Below are 23,166 nucleotides of genomic sequence, written 5' to 3' on the forward strand. Positions count from 1 at the left end.
TGCTGTGTCTGTGCGGAATGTAGACTGTTCAGAGCCAGGCTTGCAGGCATCGCATGTGCAGTCTGGAGTATTTGACGATGAACGTCGTTGTGGACATGTGGCCCAACAGTTGTAAGCAAGCCCTGACCAATGTCTGCAGACTGTCTGATGTTGTGGAGATCAGACTGAGTGAAGCTGTGAACTGTTGTCAGGGCAGAAAGGTCGCAGCCTCCAGAAAATTGAGGGAGGCTTTAATGAACTCCATTTTCTGCACAGGTGCTAATATTGATTTTTGTGCATTTATTTGTAGGCCTAGACATGTGAAAAGAGCTACTGTGTTTTGAGTAGCTTCAAGTGCCCCTTGTTGAGTCAATGCTTTCAGGAAACAATTGTTCAAATAGGGGAATATTATGATCCCTTGTCTGTGGAGGTGAGCCGCCGCCACCGCGAGGACTTTCGAAAATACCCGTCGGGCAGTGGAGAGTCCAAAGGGCAGTATTTTGTACTGAAAGTGGTCTGCTCCTAGAACAAACCCAAGGAACCTCCTGTGTGAGGGATGTATTGTTATATGAAAATGTGTGTCCTAGAGGTCAAGGGCTGAGAACCAGTCCCCTCTTTCCAGTGTTGGAATTTTAGTTGCTCATGTGAGCATACTAAAGCGTTGGATCTTCAGAAATTCATTGAGTTTTTGTAAGTCGAAACAGGGCCTCCATCCTCCAATTTTTTTCTGGGTTAGGAAGTATTGTGAATAGAATCCCTTCCCTCTGTTTTGCGTTGGTACAGGTTCTGCTGCACCTAGGTGTATAGGTGGTTTACCTCCTGTCATAGCAGATGTTCATGAGAGGGGTCCCTGAAGAGGGAGAAGGAGGGAGGGTGGATAGGAGGCTGCTGTAGGAGACCATTGTCCAGGGGAAGTCCGTGATTTGGGCTCGGATGCCGGGCACGGAGATTTCTCCATCATAAGGAGTTTCAACTGCAAGTGTCTCATCTTCCTGGTGCAGGCTTTCAGATTATGGCAATGTGAGCACTTCTGTGGGATGTGTGACTCACCAAGGCAGCAGACACACTGAGTGCCCATCAGAGACTGGAACAGAGAGTCTGCATGTAAGGCAGAGTTTAAAACTCAGGGAGCTGGGCATGCCCCTCAGAGAAGGCTTTTTCCCCAGAAGGGAGAACAACTACTCTACTCTAAAGCGTCACTAACAATTGAAACTTAATTTCCTAATATGAGAGCATTTTTTTAATAAAAGGGAAGTAAAGTAAACAGAGAAGGAAAGTTAACTATAAGCTAATCAACAATTAACTTTTAACTGAATAACTATGCTATTTAGGTTGAGTACTGAGGCACTGCTAAGTGCTCCGACTCAAACAAGGCAGTAGAGAAGGAAGTGGGGGGGAGGGAGGGAGGAAAGAGAAGGGAGGTTGTTCGCACCGTGCTTCATAACTGCCTGAGGCACTGTGAGCAGAGACCGCGCTTATGCGACCCAACCAGGCATTGCTACTACAAATCTCTGATTACAAGCACAGGGCGCATGATTACCTTAAACTGCGCACCCACAGGGATACTTCTCGAAGAAGAATATTTTAGTTCGTGCCTACAGGGTCCACATGGGGTAGTTACAGTGCAGCACTTTGGTGCATACTACTATTTAAATCCCTGTAGTTAGAACTTTTGGGCAGTGTAGACACGCCCTAAGTTATTCATAGGATTGTTTTTGGCATCCAGAAGATTCTTTCTGTGTTGACAGATAAAGAGGCCTCTTTGGAAGAGATTTTTTTTTCCAGTATATTAACTTCTGCTTTATTTCAGTATCTCACTTGTAAAACCATTTTTCATCATCAGTAACACAATATTTGTTAGACTAAATTCTGGGGATGCACATTAGTCAGAAGTCTGCAATTTATTCTCACATCTGTTTCTCGGCTCTTTGGAAATTATGAAGCACAGATCAAGCATAATTTCATGCTTTCTAAAGTACGGCTTAAATTCATTCCTTTTCTGTACCTATTTCATTCAATCTCTTTTTTCTTGTTCTCCTCCTTCTCCTCAACCCTCATTCTCCAAAACAAATCATTCAACTTTTATCATTCTGCCAGGCATTCCTTGAAAACTCTTCCTTTACCCATCTCCTAATTTCTCCTCCTCCAAATATAACTTTACCTGGTAATCCATCTTAATTATCAATAATCCCCACTGTTGGCTAGCATCTTGTATTTGACTAGACTATTTAGGACTTAAATCCTGCTCCCACTGAAGTCAATGGTAGATTTTCTATGTACCTTCAATGAGATCAGAGTCACACCCTTTGAATGCTCACCTAGGTTTGTAACAATGTATGGCACTGAATATATGATTTTGAAAATAGTAATATTGCAGTGCATTTATTCGGCTTTTCATAGCAATGTCTGCAGAACTGCTGCACCAAGCAACATCTTCAAATGACTCATATGTACTTTAATACAATGACCTATTTCTTGGCAGGAAAACAAAGCACACATACCAAAAAGGCACAGTATTTATTCCCATCTTTTGTTAAGTATACTCAGGTTATGAATTCAATAAACTAATAGCATCACCCTTCACCATATTAGTATTTGGGATACAGGTGGTCTCTGATGCGTCAGCAGCTTAGCCAGTAAACAAAAACAAAACATCTCAAGACACTAAGTCTGGGCAAGAAAATGATAGATACCGAGTTTCTCTCAATCCCCAGTGAAGCCAACGAAAGGGGAATCTACTCAGCATCACTTAGGAGAAACTTAACAACTCACAGGATCATGTGTCCTGTCTGTATTTAATACAATGATGATGCAAAATCATGTAGTTCTCTCAGTCTCATTTGACAGTTGCTAGGCTGGGAATATGTATTTCTTCGATAACAGAATTTCACCGGTCACTAAAAAGTATCACTTCAAAAATTCAATCAGTAAATACAGGTAGGAAAAAAACTACCGCCTTCCTACAAATATTTATTTTCTTCTTATATGTTATACGCACATTAGTTGTTATACATACTGTATTGTATTTTTTAATATATAATTATTTCTATAATGCCATGATATGTGTCTGATAATTTATACACACAAAGCTTTACAAATAAGTTATAAATGTATTAAAAAAGAAGAAACTCTGTCTCTCTTTTTTAAGGAAACACTTTAGACCATTAAACAGTCTTATGCATTGTAAAAGGATGATTACCAGCCTGTTTTAATTGAGACGAAGAATGTAGTTTGTATTAGCTGTTGATTCATAAAAGAATACATGCAATTTTGTAGCTATGTCAGAGTTTTATGAGACTTGAATATGTAGTAAAAGCAATAGTGCAGGTCCACTTTCTGATCTTGCTGTATTATTTACCATCCTGCAAAAGGATCAATGTAGTGCTGTAAGGATCTGCCTTAATGAATCCCTTTGCAGGGTCAGGGTCTTATTTACAGTCAAGAACAAGCAAAATAAAAATAACATAGGAATTGCCTTGCTAAAATGTACAAACAGAATAGATCCACTAATGCAACATCCTGTCTCCAGCAATGTCTAACTGCTAAAATAAGAAAATAATTCCTTCAGATGAAAGGATAAAAGCCTAATAATGAACCTAACTATGTGATTTACAAGGAAGGGAGATTTCTTCTTGATATAAACTGGGATTGAGTTTATGACACAAAGGATGAGACAGAAGGAGAGAGAGATTTACCCTGAGCCACTATTTACATCTGTCACAAACCAGCAATTTTCTGGATATCATCTTATTCCTTGAACATCTCCTCTATTCAGGTCTAAAGCTGCTATTTCTGATCTTACACTTGCCCATCCTTTTAAAAGTGATGCACTTGTCACAGAATTACAGGCTTCTGTCTCCCAGCTCTCTTGGGCAAAGACCCACGTCTCCCCTCCTGACTGGGGATTTTAAGGCTGCATAACTCCCTGGATTACACTGTGATATTCCCAGCCAGAAAGACACCCTAAAAAAAGGCCAGCATCTATGCTTTGTTCTCTCTGAGGGTTATGATCAGTATATTGTCCACAGTTATAAGTTACCATGCAGCTCCTTCTAAGCAAGCATATTTATATGGTAAAAGCATTACAAAGAAAACACATTAAAACAAAAAAAGAACCTACATCTATACTAAACATCTTAACAGAGGTTACCCCAACCTCTAACCTGGGGCTCTGGTAGGTTTTAGTCCTTCAAAACTCAACTGGGTTTTCTCCGTGGTTACAAGTTATCTATCTTAGATTCACAACCAGAACAAAGGCTGGAAAGATCTGCCATTTATTTATATAGCTCAGGCCTTTGATCTTGGTCTTCTGTAGCAGGCAATCAGCAAGTAATGAATGACCCTCTCCTGAGGGGGTTGCTTCAAAAAGCGGGGTTTTACATAACCGGAGTAGGGGAATTTGTAATAACCTCTCCCAAGGGATTCCTCAGGAAATCCACCTTAATTATTCCAAAAGTCCATACTTGTCTGGCACATTTTCAATATAGTCTTTCAAACTCCTATACGCTTCTCAGGTCTCATCGATGGCACATCTCCCCACTATGCAAATCCATGCCCATCTTAATACATAAACTTAATATGATAAGGTCTTCCAAGGTTATTGCAGGGGATTGCCATACCTGTTACAACAGTCTCATACATGGAGAAGGTAGTTGCTGTACATTGCTATGCATTGAGACCTTGATTCAGCAATGTATTTAAGCATATGTCTAAAGGTATGTCTTACACTGCAACTGAGGGCATGAGTGGCAGCTTGCATAGATACATCTGCCCTAGCTGTACTCTGCTAGTCACAATGTGAGCTTCAGCACTGGCTGCACGCATTAATACCAATGAGCTTGTGCAGCCTGCGCCGAACCCCATGTTGTGGCATCATCTCCGCTATTTTTAGCGAGCTATCTAGAGTACATGAGCTCCCATTCACTGTAGAGGTACCCGAAATGTCACATCGGAAGATTTGCATATTTAAAGGAAGGCACTCTCTTATGTATCTTGTTGAATCGGCGTGCAAAACAACACACAGTATATTGAAATCAAGCACCAACCATTTTCCTTTTTGAAACAGTAATATACCTGCATAAAAATAACACGTGCCTGAATTTAGAGCTCACTGTTTATCAAACAGTAAATATATTTGTTCTTTACATCCAAGGCATTGTTAACAAACACTATTTTGCATGCTGAAATTGTTCTAGAAGTATTTTGCAAGATTTTTACTGGCATTTTTATCAGTGTTTTTGTTCATAGTTATAATTCATCTTAGTGTATGGATCTGCAGCTGGGTGGGTAGGACAACAATTTAAAAGCAAAACTTTCCGAAGAATGAAATTTGATCACTGCATTAATTTCTAAAACACTTGTCACTCTCACTGACTGCCTTTACAAAGTAACATAAAATGAGACAAGACAAGGAAATAAAACATATATTTAATCTATATTAATCTCTTCACTGATGTAGTTCTCTTTAAGTCTTTTTAACATGTTTTTTTTCAAATTCTGCAAATTAAATAAGCTATGTCATTCCCTTTTTGCCCCTAAAGTTATTAAGTTACCTGTGACCTGCTTAAGACAAATAACTGTAGAAAACAAGATCCATGAAAATATTACTAAAACAAGACTATTCATGTAGCCAGTGTCTTAAAAATCTGCTAATTATTTTTTTCTCTTCTGAAGTACTAAGCTTCCATTGTAATAGCCCCATTCCCATGGAGTTTATCCATGGATTATAGCCTCACCACTCAAATGCTTTATTGCTATTTCATAATTAAACTTAGAGCTTCACTGTCTCCAGGCACACTAAGGAAGGAGACAGCAAGCGTGCCATGTCTGACCTAAAAATGCTTAATCTTAACAGTCACACCCAGAGCCATCAAAGCATCCAGAAATAGTATAAAATGGTGCATTACTCTGGAGAGCTTCCAGTTTCATTACATTTTTTTAATCATTATCAAGAAGAAAAGTATGTGTTAAATGGAGTAAAAAATTTAAATACTTCATAAAACTCTAACACTAATTGTTTCTGTAGCTCCCATTCTTTGCTGCAACGTAATTAATTTGCTATTTCAGTTTGGTTTGTGTTTAAAACAGCATGAATATGAGAAAGACTACATATGGGACTGAACGGAATACAAAGCACTTCCTCGACTAATTCAGTAGTATGACTATCATTCAGATCAACAGCAGTCAAAACTCGTTATCATCCATGAGCTATTTAATAATCTCTCAAAGAGCAGACAACCTAAATTACTAGAAGACCACAACCAGGTCTCAGTTACTAGTAGACTAAAATCATAAAGGATATTAATTGACACCCTTGACAGCAGTCTCTGCAGAAACGTCGAGAACTAAATGGAATGGAGACTGAACTATCCGCTCCTGGGTGAGACATACTGTTGAGGTATGTGTGTACAGAAGCTTGAACTGTTGCTACCCATGCTCTACCTTATTTTGATAAAGAAAGGGCTTCAGTCTGCAGACAATCACCTTGGGACCATTTGTTAGCATTGCACTGGAACAAAAAATAAACATCATATGGAAGTGTTTAGATGTGCCGGTTTTAAATCTTAGAGAGACACTACTCATCGCCCTTTTTGATAATGGCAGAGGACAGAATTCAAAAGAAAAAGTTTATAGGTAACTCATGGGAAAAGAAAATAGAAAGGTTACTAAAATTCTTAAAAATTAGTCTTTTCAATTAGCATTGCAAGCAACATAATCCATCTGACTCCAGAAAACTGTGGAGTGCCGGTGGTTGGCAGATTGATATTTGTTGTTGTTAAATTTATTTAAGTGGCTCTACAACAAAAAATATTTTAAAATATTACATGAAGCTGCAAAATTAACTTATATTCAACTCACACATCTGATCTAAGACAGGGTGGAAGGGAGCCTAAAGCCTTGCTACCACAAAATTTGTACCAATTGAACTGTAATAATTTTTAAAAATCAGTGAAACTGATGCAAACCTCTTTGTGGACGCTCTTAAATTGATTTAAATCTGTCTTATATTGATTTAGCTTAAGTTAGAGTAAGGAACGGACTTAAACTATATCAATACAAGATAGGTTTAAATCAATTTAAGCATCCACACAGGGGTTTTCACTGATTTAACGAAATCAAAATTTTAAAATATTTTGGTTATTTATATATAAAGTATAACCCTGTACAGAGAAGGCCTAACTAAGCAAGCTTTTCAAGAAATATGGAACAGTTTCAGAAAAGACACTCATTCATTTTATTAAATGAGTGGCCAGAGAGGACAGTCACCCTTGAAAGGAATATCAGCAGAGATTATACATCAGGGGTGGGCAAACTACAGCCCGGGGGCCACATCCAGTCCTTCAGACATTTTAATCAGGCCCTCGAGCTCTTGCTGGGGAGCCGGGTCCAGGGCTTACCCCGCTCCGGTGCTCCAGCCAAGGAGCGGGGTCGGGGGCTTGTGCGGCTCCATGCAGCTCCCATTAGCTGACAACCACAGCCAATGGGAGCTGCAGGGGCGGTGCCTGCAGATGGGGCAACACACAATGCCACCTAGCCATGCCTCCACATAGGAGCCAGAGGGGGGACATGCTGCTGCTTCCGGGCGCTGCTTGAGGTAAGCGCTGCCCAGAGCCTGCACCCCTGACCCCTTCCCGCGCCCCAACCCACTGCCCCCAGCCCTGATCCCCGTTCTACCCTCCAAACCCATCAGTCCCAGCCTCCGCCTGCACCCCAGAGCCTGCACCCCCAGCTGGACCCCTCACTCCCCCACCACCTGCACCCCAACCACTTGCCCCAGCCCAGAGCCCCCTTCTGCACTCTGAACTCCTCATTTCTGGCCCCACCCCAGCACCCAACCCCCAATTTTGTGAGCATTCATGGCCCACAATACAATTTCCATACCCAGATGTGGCCCTCGGGCCAAAAAGTTTGCCCATCCCTGCTATACATAGAAATCTAGTCAAAAGATATTTTCACAAAGAAAACAAATGGCAGGTAAAGGCACTTCCGAGTATTCCTACAGACCATAATGAAAGAATTAATAATTTAGAACAAAACACAGGTCCCGCATTTTTTTGGCTTTTCTTGAGCGGTGGGGTTTTGGGGTTAAATGGATTTTCACAAGTGTTGGCTAATCACTAATCCCCTTGGAGTCAGTGGGAACTGCAGGTGCACCGCACTTAAGAAAATTTGCTGTATGTATTTAGCATGAAGACACAGCAGAACACTGAGCTCTTCATCATGGAATAATCGACTGGAATTGCAAACTCAGTTATCTAGCAATTTAACACGCAGAGGCCAGAGCAACAAAAGCACTATGAATGGTGCAGATGAACAGAAGCAGCAATGACATAGTTACAAATTGATGATAGAATAACATGGACAATGACAGTGAAGGGAATGCAGCCAGTAGTGAAGATGACAATGTTGTGCTGGGCAGCCACACCGTTCACTGAGGCTGTTGATCATGGTAGCCACCTTCCATTCAGACTAAATTAGGGAAAAGTTAAATGAGTCTTTGTTTAGTGACAACTGGAACAATAGAAAACCACCACCAAAGGACTAGACTGCATGCTAACCTGGGCAGCGGCTGGGCCATGAATTCCGAGGGGTTTGCTCGGGGGGCCTTATTACAAACCAAAAATGGGGTGAAACTATGTCTGTGCGAGAAGCAGCAGAAAGCCCAGGAGACAGCCAGAATGAGCACTAAGAGAACGGCCCTGAGAAAAAAGCCTAAAGAGAGCTTTTTAAGCTGTGTGCTGGCTTGGAATTGTGAGGAAAGAAACTGTCTCCTGCTGTTTGATTCCTATTGTATTCAGGGAAACAGGACTTTATGGACATTCTTTGTAAATAAACAGGATTTCATCAAAGAAATACCTGACTCTCATTAATATTTCCTTCTACTGGAAACAACCCACAAGGCTCGAATACTGGCTCATCAACTGGGCCAAAGGGGGTAACAATAATAATTTTGATGTAAAATTATCCACAGAGAAAGTAAACGGCATTTTGTACCAAAACAGACATCTTCTAAACTGGAGGTAATGGTCTTGGGCTCTGATTTATGAAACCTGAAATCAAAAGGACAGACACCTTTTTGGAATAATTGGAGTCAATTTTTTATTTCAGAAGGTGGAGAAAGCAACTAGGAGAGAGGCTGTTCTGGATTTGATTTTTGACAAATAGGGAGGAACTGGTTGAAAATCTGAAAGTGGAAGGAAGCTAGGGTGAAAGTGATCATGAAACGGTAGAATTCTAAGGATTCTAAGGAATGGTAGAAGGGGAAGCAGCAGCACAAAGATCATGGATTTCAAGAAGGCAGCCTTTAGCAAACTCAGGGAGTTGGTAGGTAAGATCCCATGGGGGAAATTTAAGGGGAAAAACAGTTTGAGACAGTTGGCAGTTTTTCAAAGAGACATTATTAGACAAGAACAAACTATCCCCACTGCGTAGGAAAGATTGGAAGTATGGCAAGAGAACATCCTGGCTTAACCTGGAGATCTTCAATGATCTGAAACTGAAAAAAAAGAGTCCTGAAAAAAGTGGAAACTAGGTTAAATTATGAAGGATGAATATAAACAACAACCACAAGCATGTTGGGACAAAATTAGAAAGGCCAAGGCACAAAATGAGAGCAAACTAACTAGAGACATAAAAGATAACAAGAAAACATTCTACAAACACATTAGAAACAAGAGGAACACCAAGGACAGGGTAGGGCCCTTACTCAATGACGAGGGAAAGATAACAAAAAACATGGACATGACAGAAGTGCTAACTGACTTTTTTGCTTCAGTTTTCACCAAAAAAGGTTAGAAGTGACTGGGTGTCTAACGTACTGAACACCAGTGAAAATGAGGTAGAAAATGAGGAAAAAACAAGTTAAAAATTACTTAAACAAGTTAGATATATTCTAGATGTCTGTGTCTGGTGAAATACATCCTAGAATACTCAAGGAGCTGACTGAGCCATTAGTGATTATCTTTGAAAACTCGTGGAAGAAGGGAAAGATTCCAGAGAACTGGAAGAGGATAAATATAGTGCCAACTTATAAAAAGGGGAATAAGGACAACCCAGGGAATTACAGACCAATCAAGCTTAAATTTCAGTACCTGGAAAAATAATGTATCAAATAATTCAGCAATGTGCAAACACCTATAAGATAATAAGGTGATAACTAACAGTCAGCATGGATTTGTCATGAACAAATCGTGTGAAACCAACTTAACAATTTTCTTTGACAGGGTACACTTGTACAGTTTGCAGATGATACCAAGCTGTGAGGGAGCAAAAGGGTGGGGAGGGTTTGCAAGTACTTTGGAGGATAGGATTAAAATTCAAAATTCAGACAAACTGGAGAAATGTTCTGAAGTAAATAGGATGAAATTCAATAAGGACCAAAGCAAAGTACTACACTTAGCCCTGGTCTACACTGGAGGGGTGGGGGGATCGATCTAAGTTGCGCAACTTCAGCTACATGAATAACGTAGCTGAAGTCGATGTACTTAGATCAACTTACCGTGATGTCTCCACCGTGGTGAGTCGACTGCTGCTGCTCCCCCGTCGACTCTGCCTGTGCCTCTCGCGGTGCTGGAGCACAGGAGTCAATGGGAGAGCGCTCAGGGATCGATTTATCGCGTCTAGACTAGACACGATAAATCAATCCCTGCTGGATCGATGGCTGCCCACCGATCCGGCAGGTAGTGAAGACATACCCTTAGGAAGGATCAATCAATCAGTTGCACACATACAAAATGGGAAATGACTACCTAGGAAAGGAGTACTGCAGAAAGGGATCTGGGGGTCATAATGGATCACAAGCTAAATATGAGTCAACAGTGTAACACTGTTACAAAAAAAGTGAACATCATTCTCGATCTATTAGCAGGAATATTGTAAGCCAGACATATGAAGTTATTCTTCCACTCTACTTCACGCTGATAAGGCCTCAGGTGGGGTATTGCATCCAGTTCTGGGCGCTACATTTCAGAAAAGATGTGGACAAATTGGAAAAAGTCCAGAGGAGAGCAACAAAAATTATTAAAGGTCCAGAAAACATGACCTATGAGGCAAGATTGAAAAAAACGGATTTGTTTAGCTTGAAGAAGAGAAGACTGAGGGGGGATACGATAACAGTTTCAAGTGCATAAAAAGTTGTTACAAGGAGGAAGGGGAAAAGTTGTTCTCCTTAACCCCCGAGGATAGGGCAAGAAGCAAAGGGCTTAAATTGCAGCAAGGAACATTCAGGTTGGACATTAGGAAAAACTTCCTAACTGTCAGAGTAGTTAAGCATTAAAACAAATTGTGTAGGGATGTTGTGGAATCTCTGTCATCAGAGGTTTTTAAGAACAAGTTAGACAAATACCTGTCAGGAACGGTCTAGTTATTACATAGTCCTGCCTTGAGTGCAGGGGATTGGACTAGATGACCTACTAAACTTCCAGTCCTAAACTTCTATGATATTATAATTTATTAGCTTTCAAAAGGCCTTTGACAAAGTCTTGCAGAAGACGCTACTAAAGTAACTAAGTAGTCATGAGATGAGAGACAAAGTATTGTCAAGGATCAAAATCTGCCTAAGAGACAGAAAACAAAGGAGCAGGAATAAATGGTGAGCTTTCATCACAGCAAAAACTTAACAGCTGGGTGTCTCAAGGTTCTGTACTAGTGTTGGTGTTGTTTAATATCTTTACTAACAATCTGAAAAGTGGATCAGGAAGTAAGGTGGCTACATTTTCAGAAGACAAATTATTTTGAGTATTCAAGCCCAGGGAAAATTGAGGAACTTCAGAGGGACTTAAACAAGCTAGGTGAATGGACAACATGATAACAGATGAAGTACACTGTTGATAAATGCAAAATAACGCACACTGGAGGGAAATTTTTAAATATTCATACACCTTACAAGGATCTAAATTAACTGCATCAACTCAGGAAAGGGACCTCACTGGGGCATCACTGAACAGTTCAAAGAGGACCTCTGCATAATGTGCAGTTGCTGTCAAAAAACCAAAATGTTAGGATGCATAAAGAATGGGAGAGAAAATAATAAGGAAAATATTATAATCCCATTATATAAATCAATGGTTTCCCCTCATCTGAAGTACTATGTGCAGTAGTGGTTACCCCCACCTCAAAAATTATATTGCAGAATTTGAAGGGGTCAGAGATGACTGGTGAGAATGCATAGGGGCATGGGAAACCTCTCACCTGAAAGAAAGATTAGGAATGATTACCTTAGGAAGTAGGTAAATGAGAGGGGAAGTGACAGAAATAGAAAATAATATGTGGTGGACTTAGAGAAAGTAGATTGGAAGCTTCTGTTTTCCCCATCTTGTAAGACTGGAAGAAGAGACTGTTCAATGAAACTGAAAACCAGCAAATTCAAAACTGATCAAAGGAAATACTTTTTCACACAGTATTAGACTGTGGAACTCCTTGAAACAGAATGTCACGGAAGTCAAAAACTAGCAAAATTCCAAGAAATTAGACACCTATTTGGATAACAAGAATATCCAGAATAATAAATAACAAAAAAAATTATAAGGGATATAAAATCTCTTGCTTGAGGGATTAAGCCAATTTCTAACAATGTAGGGTAAGGACAAGACTTCCATAAGGAGCAGATTATCCCATATCTACCTATTGTAAAGTTTCTTGCACCTTCCTTTGAAGCATGTGGTGGTGGCTACTGTCAGAGGCAGGATACTGGACCATAGGTCTGATCTAGTGTGGCAATTCATATATTCCTAGCAGGGACAATGGTCCAAAATATGGTTTCATTATTTCCTTCATTGCCCACAGAAGAGACTAGGCAGCAGAACTAAACCACTGAAGTTTTTCCCATTACTTGATGATTTAGAAGAGATAAAGGAAGTGAGCATTTATGGTTTTGTGAGCATGTGCAGGAAGGGTTAGAAATACAACTTAACAGCTCAGAGCTAAAATTCATACCCTACTGTTAACCATCTTTCAGTCACGCCTGTAAAGGCAGGTGATATCGGAACTAAAATTTTCCAAACATCAATTAGGACTAAAAATAGGTGCTATACCACCTGATGCCTGTGCATTTCATATGATTGCACTAAGCCAGGTGGATTTGCAGTAACCATAACATTTTACATACACCTGTAGATCAATGACTGAAAATAAATGTGGTTAATATTTATATGCATTTTAAAAATGTTTTGAAGTTATTTAATGTACTTTTTTAATAAAAAGCAAGACAGTGATAGACCCTGAAGATAAAAGCTACATTGTCAAAACTTGAAAAAGATCGCTATTAGTAATTATATTTGTTGTCCGGAGGTGTTTCATATTAATTTGGACCTGCCTGTGGAACCATAATAATTAAATGTAGAAAGATTCCTACTAAATATATCCACCTAAGCCAATGGAAAATAATTCCCCCACAAGACCCCTCAAATGCTCCAACTGATTAGTGTCCCACTGCCACATCTTGGAGAAAACTCCTCAATGTCTAACAGAATTAAGAGTCATTTGCAAAATGATAAAGTCATTTTCCTGAATAAAGGTCTGATATTAGTGAGGCAGCTTCCATTTCCCCCTGTTCAAAAGTCCAAGTAGAGTTAGGATACAAAAAAACTTGGAACCTCTTCTCACACAGGTAGACTACACTTCATCATCAGTCCTCAGCTATCCCACTGCTGGAATGATAAATAGTTCTTGTCTAAATCTAAAACCAGGCAAGATGGAAGTAGAATTTCAAATAGGTAATGAAAACGACTATGAAAAAATAGCTAACATTCCATCACCCTCACTAGAGGGCATCTGTCCCACTGTCATCAGAGTGGCTTGCAGCCAAGAGGGCTTTCTGGACTCTTCACTGACAATAGACACCCAAATAGCAAAAGCACCAAAAAAAAAAAAGGGGGGGGGCCTTTTTCTACCTTTCCCTAGCCAAAAGATCTCATACTATCCTGCCAGATGTGGATTTGATCCTCCACACTTTGTTACTGAAAATCACTGTATCTGGGAAGGAAATTATAAATGTTAAAGAAACTGTAGTCGGTGCAACAATCTGACCTCCAACCTACGCTGATGAAAGCACACTTGCTCTGATCACTTTAGCTACTCATCAAACACCAGAATGAGCGAGCCCCTGGAGTCTTCATCAGCAAAGCTTTCATCAGGCTGGCACTGGACTTCCTTGGAAATTGACTCTTACTATGTGACTATGATCACCTGTGACAACTAAAATCCTCAGGAAAAATGGAAATGTTAATAGTTAGATTGAGAGTGGTGGAAGTTTCTGATAAGAAGATAAAATCCTAGTACCACTGAAGTCAATGGTAGACTCTCCATTGATTTCATGGAGCAGGATGTCACCCAGAGTCTTCTTGGCAGCTAGTCCTTGGCTATAAAACACCTTTCCATGAGAGTTAAGAATGTTCACAAAACCTCACCACTTTTTGGGGGGGGAAAGGGGGAGGAACGGACATGACAAACTGATCTGTATCACCTATTTCCCATAATGAAATAATTTAAAACAATTACAAAACATTCAGCCTTCCCTTAGAAGCGTGAAAAGACGACAAAATTCTAGGTTTTTATGTAAAACTCCGATATGGATTTATATAAACTTGTAATGCCCTCATTCATATGCCACTGTATAAATAAGGTATAAATACAAAGACAGTGAGGTTGAAACCAACTAAGAATAATATGGTCAGCAAAAAACCCAATTATTTTAATACAGTTGAGGATCAGAATTATCAATTTAAGAATAGGGAATTAAAATCACATTTAGTGATAATCATGCAGGAAATTTAACTTTAAAAGAATATGACACATTAAAAGAAACTACAGCATAAAATAAAGATGACTGAAAATAAGGACAGTTGATATTCACCTTCACTATTTTTTAATGTTCTGTATCAGCATTTTATGAAACAAATGTTAAATATACTAAAAGATGAGCATGAAACTGGGTTCAGAATTATCAACAGTTAATATAATGTTGTCATGACACTACAGGCTATTTCATCAATACACTTCCAAATAAAGGAAAATGAGAAACAATTTTATTGAGAACATTCTTGATTGTCTTAGTTAGTGTCTTTTTATAGCTTTCAAGGCTACAGCTATGATAATGGCACCATACCGTGAAGCTGTTGTTGACATTTTTTGTGCTCGATTCAGCTACACTGGCATCTGACAGGTCAACTTCATCAAATATTAGAGACTGTGAACAGAAAATAACACAAACACATTAAATACCACTTTTAAGCACACTTACCCTACTGCACTTTCACTTCCACATTACTGTTTTAGGAATCAAATTAAATAAGTAGAAAAATTACTAAGCAGATAAATCTTTCTAATTTCGCCTTTCAAAGGGAGCCATGTAACAATCTGATCAGTAGGAAAATTCAAAAACATAAGCGGGCTGAAAATGAATTTTATCCCAGTCAAAAAAGTAATCTTCACCTTAAAAATACCTTTGAGAAAATGTACAATATTATATTCAGCCTTGAAGGGCCACTTAAGGAAGCCATAATAGAATCAAAGAAGATAAATACATATAACAGTCTGTCAGAGTTTACTTTAAACATCGCAGCCTATTAGCCAGTGTTAAGTCTGCTGGGAAAGGGTTAAATGGGTTCTGTTGGCTCACTGAGACTCACTGATGAAGAATAAAACAATTCCAGTCATGTGTCTCTTCTCCCTTCCTGCAGGAAAAAGTGTAAAAAAGAAAGCCCCCCCTCCCCCCGTCATCCCACATACACACACTCAACTCATGGCAGGGAGTTGAAACTAAGGATGGTCCTGCAGTTGAGGCAGGTATGACTGGGATGGCAGGGGATCTGCATTTAATTCCCAGATCTGCCTCAGTTTCCCACCTGTAATATGTGGATGATCCTGCCATTTTCCCACCTCTTGTCTGTCTTGTTAATTAAGGTTGTCAGTTCTTCAGGGCAGCAACTGTACAAGTGTGCCTAGCGTGGGTGACTCATGCCCTCATTTTTACCTATGTGACCTTTGACACCTTTGACGCACCATGCAGCTGAGTCTCAAGGGAGATTGTAGTGCATCATGGGAAATGTAGTGGGTCAATCAAGAGGAGCAAATGAGGGCCTGACGCACCTGAACTACCACTCCCAGAAGGCACCATGGGGGCTCATGCAGAAGCAGCTTAATGATAAACTGATTTGAAATTAAATGTTTCAGTTCAGTTCAACAAAGTGAAACATTTCCATCTGGATAAAACTGACCTGAAATGAAATATTTCATTTAGATTTTCCCTGACAGGCAGGAGAGTAATTTCTCAAAATGAAATTTTCCCACTGAAAATTTCAGTTTTTCAGAACTTCATTTTCCATTGAAAATTCATTTCAAGGGATAACTCCTGACTAGCAGTATTTAGCATAATCATAAAAACTTGAACTTTGAGGTTTAACATTTGAACAATATCCCTCTAATGTTTTTTTCCTTTTTAAAATTTATTTTCCTAAGTAAAAAAACAGAAATCAGCTTATTAAGGTTATTTGACTAATTTGTTTAAAAAGGGTAAAAGAACAGAAACAAACCACAATGCAGAAAACTCAGAGGTGTATATAACATGTCTTCTTTTGCAAGTTAATTTTGTATACTAATCTTTATAAATAGCAAATTGGTTGTGAAAACAATCACTGTTATTTTAAAATTGATGTTCTAATTTTAATAAACCTAAGAAACAATTGGTGTTACAAGCATAAGTCATTCGTTCCTAGTATTATACATCCTTACCTTTGAATCCTTGGCATAGTAAAGGGTACGGCCTCGAAGTTTGAAATAACGTTTTTTCCACCGCTGAAAAGAACTTGTTTGCTTCAATAGTAACCCTTCCTTTATACTTGTCTGAAAACAAGAAAAAAATATTTAAATACATCAGACCCAGTAAAAATATCCAAGTATCTAAATATACTATATAAAAAAAAATTCTTAGACCCTTGTAAACAATTTTCTGATCTGTACAAAGATATTCATTGTTTTTTATTTGTATTCACGTATGAGATGATGATTGATTCTATCATTTGACAATCAAACTATGCACAATTATTTTTAACAATGCGAATACTGGCAAAAGGTTACTTCTGTGTACACATTCAAAAAGCAGTGGAGATATACACTGAAAATGCCAATAATTATTCTGGAGATTAAATTGCTATTTAATTGTATTACTTCTATAATTCCAAAAGCACAATATTGTAGTGAGCAATGATTGGCAGTTGCACAATTCTGAAAAAAAATATTAGCTATCTATGCCATATAAGCTCATGCAGATCGTACTCTGTGGCATCTGTACTCTTGCTACCCTTTTTTTCTAACTATTAAAATGGAAAAGAAGACAGAAACTCAAACTTGGAAGAATAGTGTCAAGAGCACAATAAATTAATGTGTTTAGAAATGTTTTGGTAGTATCTGTGGGCCTCATCACACCATTGATTTTTAAGCACTCCCCACGTACTTTTCATAGGACGAGTTTTTATAACTCAATGGTATAATATAGTTCTGCACAGTGGCCTATATCACTGAGTGTCTTAAATACCCAATTTTCTCTTTTGAACTACACTATTAAAAGGGAAAAGCAGATACATATGAATCTGGATTCTCTGCTCTAAAGCGGCCTCTGAAGCATGGTATTTCCATTTTGTATCATGTCATGATGCAGATGTCATTGTACAGTGCAATTTCTAGACAACATGATGCAAAGGTCACTTACAAGTTGGTCTGGACCTCTTATAAGCTTAATCAAACCTTGAAAAAAGGGCATGACATCATCTTCTTTCAATGGATGTCAAATTCTTCTTAACTTTAACATAATACATTCACAGAAAAAAGGAAAATATACCTTTTTGTTTCACTATTTCACATTTATGAATGTGAAATAATTGTTAAATATATCCATAGCATGGCTACTATACTAAATTCTTTAATGGTTTTTTCCTACTAAAATGCCCCCAAATATACCTAACAAAGATAAAATATTTTCACGTGATGTAATGGATTTTATTTGTTAGCAATTCAGTCAACAGTAGTCACAGGCACACACACCAGTTTTGATTTTATTTGTTATAGCCATACTGTACTTGTGTTTTGTTTCCCTCTTTGAAATTTTCATGGTGCACATGAATTAGGTGCATATGATTTATGTATATGCAAAAGTGAGAATAATATACAAATCAGTTCCATACAATACAATTTCTGTATTCAATGGTCCTAATTCCCTCTTCAGATATATAATGGGCATTGGCATATATCTTAATATTATCCTGAAAGTGGAACATCTAAATGTATGTTATGATATACATGGCATAAATTATGGGAAGATCAGAATGTACACTAAAAATCTTTTTCATGAAGGAGATACATGAATTTAAAGTCTATAGAAAGAACATAAATCTGTTGGCCTATTTTTCTAGACTTTAAAAAACACACAGTTTTCCTGAAGATTAAATTAATTCCTTCATGCCATTTCTACAAAAACAGGCATTATCATGGCTTTCTCTCTCCCTTTTAGAGCACTAATAATATTCCACAAACACTCCAACCTGTTTAATGTAACCAGGGGATTGTTGTCCATTAAATGGCTCTGGAATCGTAAACGGCTTATGAATCAAAACTCTATGACAAATCTTTTAAACTACCATTTTAACTATGAGAAAGTTGTTTTCTCAACAAAAAAAACCCTTCTGAAGTTGGAGGTGAAAACACATTTAACTGCTACAGCATATTTTTTCATATGAAGCTATTACAACAGATCCTGATAATAAATATTCTTATTAATTTAAAATAGCCAGGTAATGTACTTTCACTCATTTGTGTACGCTGTAAATGCTTTCATCAACAGACATACTCTACTGAGGGCAGAGCACTTCCATCATCCAGTTCCACTGATACAGAATCCAACCCTTGCTACAGAACTTTGCTCCAGGGATGCAATAAGCCCAGCCCCCCACTTCGTTGGCAAAAGATGATAGATAAAGCTACGATCTAGTAATGGAGGTCACGGAAGTCAAAGGCCTCCGTGACTTCAGCCAGTGCAAGTTGGGAGCTGCAGGGTCCCCTGCTGCCTGCGGAGGCAGGGAGCTGTGGGGTACCCATGCCACCGCAGGCGGCAGGAGCCCCCCACCACTCCCGGCTACCGCGGGCAGCAGGTGGAAGCCCTGCAGCTCCGAACCACCAGTGGAGGGGGACCCTGGAGCTTCGAGTCTGCCCACCGCTACCCAGGCTCCTCATTTTGTCATGGATATTTTTTAGTAAAAGTCAAAGACAGGTCACGAGCTTCCGTGAATTTTTCATTATTGCCCATGACTTTTATTAAAAATATTTGTGACAAAATCTTAGCCTTAACGATAGGTCGCTCCGGTGGGAGACGGAGAGGTCTTGGCTGGTCTCTCTTACCTGGGAGCAGTCCTGGGAGATGGGGAAAAAGTAGTAACTGAAGCTGTCAGCAAACAGCATGGCCTGGAGAAGGGGCAGCAGCTTTTCCTGTGGCTCCAGCCCCCAACCCTAGCTCCCTGTTTTTCAGAACCCTGGGCTGCCCTCTCCTCAGGCTACCTCCTCAAACTCTTCTGCTTCCCGACATGCTTCAGAAGAAGAGGTCGTGGCTTGGCAAAGACATACATGTGCTGTGCAGCAATGAGAAGGGAGGAAACAACATACATATGTGGGTGCCTCCTGGAACCCAATGCATGCACAAAATGGGATGCTGCTGAAAAGTAAATTGGGATCATTGCATTCACAGAGGTGTGCAGCTCTTGGTTGTATGTTGATTAGCAAGTCCCACAGGTCAGTGTGATGCAATCCTGGAACACACGGGCTTTAATATTTTGTGTAACATGTACAAATACAGACTTTTATCCCCATACACTTTTGGTACTGATCTCTGCTACTTGGCAGATTACCTGGGCCCCCTCCTCAGGAAAATTCTGGTTGTGCCCCTATTTTGGTCCAAAATCTAACCTTTATAGTGTGACACTTCCTAGGGTTATGAGGAACCTCCCCACCACCTGTCTTTAGCATCAGGAAGTCTTGTCTGTGCCTGCTGTGGATCAGCTGTCTGAAAGCATCAGCCTCTGGCAAGACAAGCCTGACCTTCCAGACCTAATTCTCTCTGCAAAGGTTAGCAATAGGTAAGCACCAACCACTGAGTCCCCTGAGGGTCCCTCTGGACTGCTCAGCCTGTTCCACAGAACGCTCAGATACACTACTCCCAAAGCAACAGCACTCTTCCATTTACAAGGTTCAGCTCAGGATCCATCTCTTGGGGAAGTGGAGTATCTACGCCAACGGAAGAAGCCCTCTCATCAGTGTAGGTAGCGTCTTCACTAGTAAGTGCAGACATGCCCATAGTTTATCATCAAAGAATAGTGATTCAAATGATAGAAAGTAAGAATATTGGAAACAAATGGTAAAGCATAAAACAAAATCATAACATGCTTTCTAGAACCTAAACTTAATTAACAAGACACTGCCTAATTTCCTACAATATAGCTTACCCCAAGGACTTTCCCCAGCATTTTCAACCAGTTTGGCTGAGATCCCTTCTCATAAAATCAAGCCCGCTGGCAGCTTGGCCTCACAGATTAAAGGAATAAGGGTGTGCCTCCATACCTCTTAAGTATTTCCCCAAAAGTTCATTGTCCTTACTAGCTCACTTCTTCCTCTAAATGTCCTCTCTTTGAAGATTTCACAGTCCTTCATTAGCATTTGGCTCACACTGTGAATAGATGCCCATTTTGAACCATACAGTCCTTAATTTACACGTAAACAGACAAACAGACCCACATTTCTTGCCTGAAAGAAAACGTGCTTTTCACCTTTCTGGTGATCAGCCTCTAGTCACAGACCTTAAGAACATAATTTTCAGTGTATATACATAACTCCATATGTTTTGCAATGATTATGATGACCAGTGTGATACAGGCTTTCATTAGAGACCGTACATGACATTCTTTTGATGAACCCCCTGCCAATCAATCTGCCAGCTGGCATCCAGAGGTCCTTGGGTCACATATAGATCATATTTCTAACCCCCAGGGTTGAGAGGAAAACCTTCAGTTACAAATGGAGCAGAAACCAAAGCAGTAATAATGTCTCCCTGAGTCTGCAGACAAGAAAACATCAAAGAGGCATGAACTGACCCATTCACCTCAGCAGAATATTAACTCTGAAGCATAATGGAAACAATTGTCAATATTGTTAACTACTTCACTGCTGTAATTTGGCAGAAGCATCCAGTTAATGGGCACATCTCACAAGCCCGAACTGCGATGCTTGCCAAAAGCTCTATCTCCCATTCAATTGCTAAAACCTCCAGCTTCCCCCATGACAGCTTGTGCAATCCAATTATACACCGTCACTGTAAAAATCTGTACACATACTGAAAACTAAAAATGTAGGGACAGAGCAAACATTCATGAATAAAATAGCTAGTACAATGCAATTTTCCTTTAGTTATTCATGAACTTGGTGGTACACTCAGCAAACTGAAATTAATGCCTATCACCTTAGATATCCTTAGCCTTTAGCAACTTAGCAAACCGAAATTAATGTGCGACATAATAGTATTATATTCTCATCAAAACTCAATTTAAAAGATATCTCCACATTTTATAAAATTAAGTATTTGCAAATCAGTATTCAATTATTGAAAAAGGTAGAAGCCCAATTCTCCATTGCAAAAACTCCAGTGATAAAGATGATTGGGGTTTGTGGGTATTACAATGATTGAAAGATTAAAAGCACCTTCCTTTATAAAGACGAATTCTTAGATATTTAGGTATCAAAGTTCCAAGACTAACAGACTTGTTTCTGTGAAAGTGAGCTGTAATCTTCAGAGAGTGTCAATGTCAAAAATGAGTTAAAAGTGATTTCAGACACCACACAAGCCCATGAGTCAATTTTTGTACTTTTATAATGAAATTTTCCTATTGTAAAAAAAAAAAAATTTCTCTTTTCCCTGTTTATGTGAGAAAAACCCACAGGAACAATAGGGGAAGTCTACCGAGGGGAAATATTGAAACCAACTATGTACAAAGTACTGCCAAGCACAAAAAAGCACACGGAAAAATCAAAGAAAAAATTACATTTTTCCTAGTCACTTTCAGTTATATAATCTTCGGTACAACTTAAAAAATTCAGACAGAGGAGTGATTTTTCAAGTTGACCTTTTGTTTTAAATTTTGTTTTTTGACTTTACCTAGGTCATCAGAAGCCTGGACAGTTAATATTTTGGTTGCTAAGATCACAAAATGCTTTAAATAAAACAAGAAAATATATTAAACATACAGTACATTCCATCCTCCAGAGACACTGCCTATTGATTTACCTTCCTAAATTTGAATACCAAAATAGATCAACGATATTTCTGTATTGCTGTGAGATTTCTATATGTTCACAGGGCACACAGTTATGGTCTGAAGCAAGCACAATTCTAAGCACATTACAGAAAAAGAAAATCTCATGGTTCTCATTAACTCATACTCCCTTAACATTCCAAGTCTTCTGCAGATCATTACATTTTTAATAATATGTCTTTTTCAATCAAAGTCTTGAATTTTGATCAAGATGGGATCTTGGATTGCAAGTCTGTGCTTTGTTGACAACGTCAAAACAGTAGTTTCAATACTGCCACTTATGCTGACAGCTCTCTATTAATGGTTTCAAAATAAAAATAAATTGTATCTACAGAAAACAAAATCTTCACCCAATTGTTAAATGTAACTGTACATTTTTATTGAGGGTTTCTTGTGACCTCAAAAAAGAAAAAAGGGTGACGTTTAAAAATAGCTATGCCAGGGATATGAATGAGCACAGTTAAATAAATTAACAGAAAAAAAAAGATAGAAAGGGGATTAGTAATTTAATGTAATAAAAAAAGATTGTAACAGTTTCAAAATGTATCTTAAGATAAAAATAGACCAACAAAAACTAGAAACCCAATGTAAATTATCTTTATGCAGCAATTTTTTGTGGTATCATAACCAATTGTACTTCTCTGACCTGTAGTTCTACAGATTTCTCTCCTTGTTCAGCTGGTAAATCACCTCTGGCCACAACTAAAATTCCAACAATTTCTTAGTGTGATTTGATCTACCTTGTTTTGAAACAGGACTAGATCAATGTGCACTAAGGAACTGTTAGTATGTGTTAGCAGGGTCTGAACGGACAGTTGGCAAGCGGCAGGCTAGTGTGAGATAA

The 23,166-nt window shown here is 38.9% G+C and overlaps 1 protein-coding gene across 1 annotated transcript in view; it reads right to left on the reverse strand.

Moving 5' to 3' along the window:
* The window catches only part of DGKH (diacylglycerol kinase eta), a 264,840-nt gene that overhangs the window by 109,396 nt on the left and 132,278 nt on the right, over nt 1-23,166 (reverse strand). Inside the window, exons 4-5 of the mRNA XM_074961404.1 lie at nt 16,708-16,818; nt 15,083-15,163 (exon numbers count right to left, since the gene is read on the reverse strand). Coding sequence (XP_074817505.1) covers nt 15,083-15,163; nt 16,708-16,818 — 192 coding nt within the window. The remainder of the gene's footprint in view (nt 1-15,082; nt 15,164-16,707; nt 16,819-23,166) is intronic.

This window comes from Natator depressus, chromosome 1 (genome assembly GCF_965152275.1).
Source record: "Natator depressus isolate rNatDep1 chromosome 1, rNatDep2.hap1, whole genome shotgun sequence".
NCBI classification, from domain to species: domain Eukaryota; kingdom Metazoa; phylum Chordata; order Testudines; family Cheloniidae; genus Natator; species Natator depressus.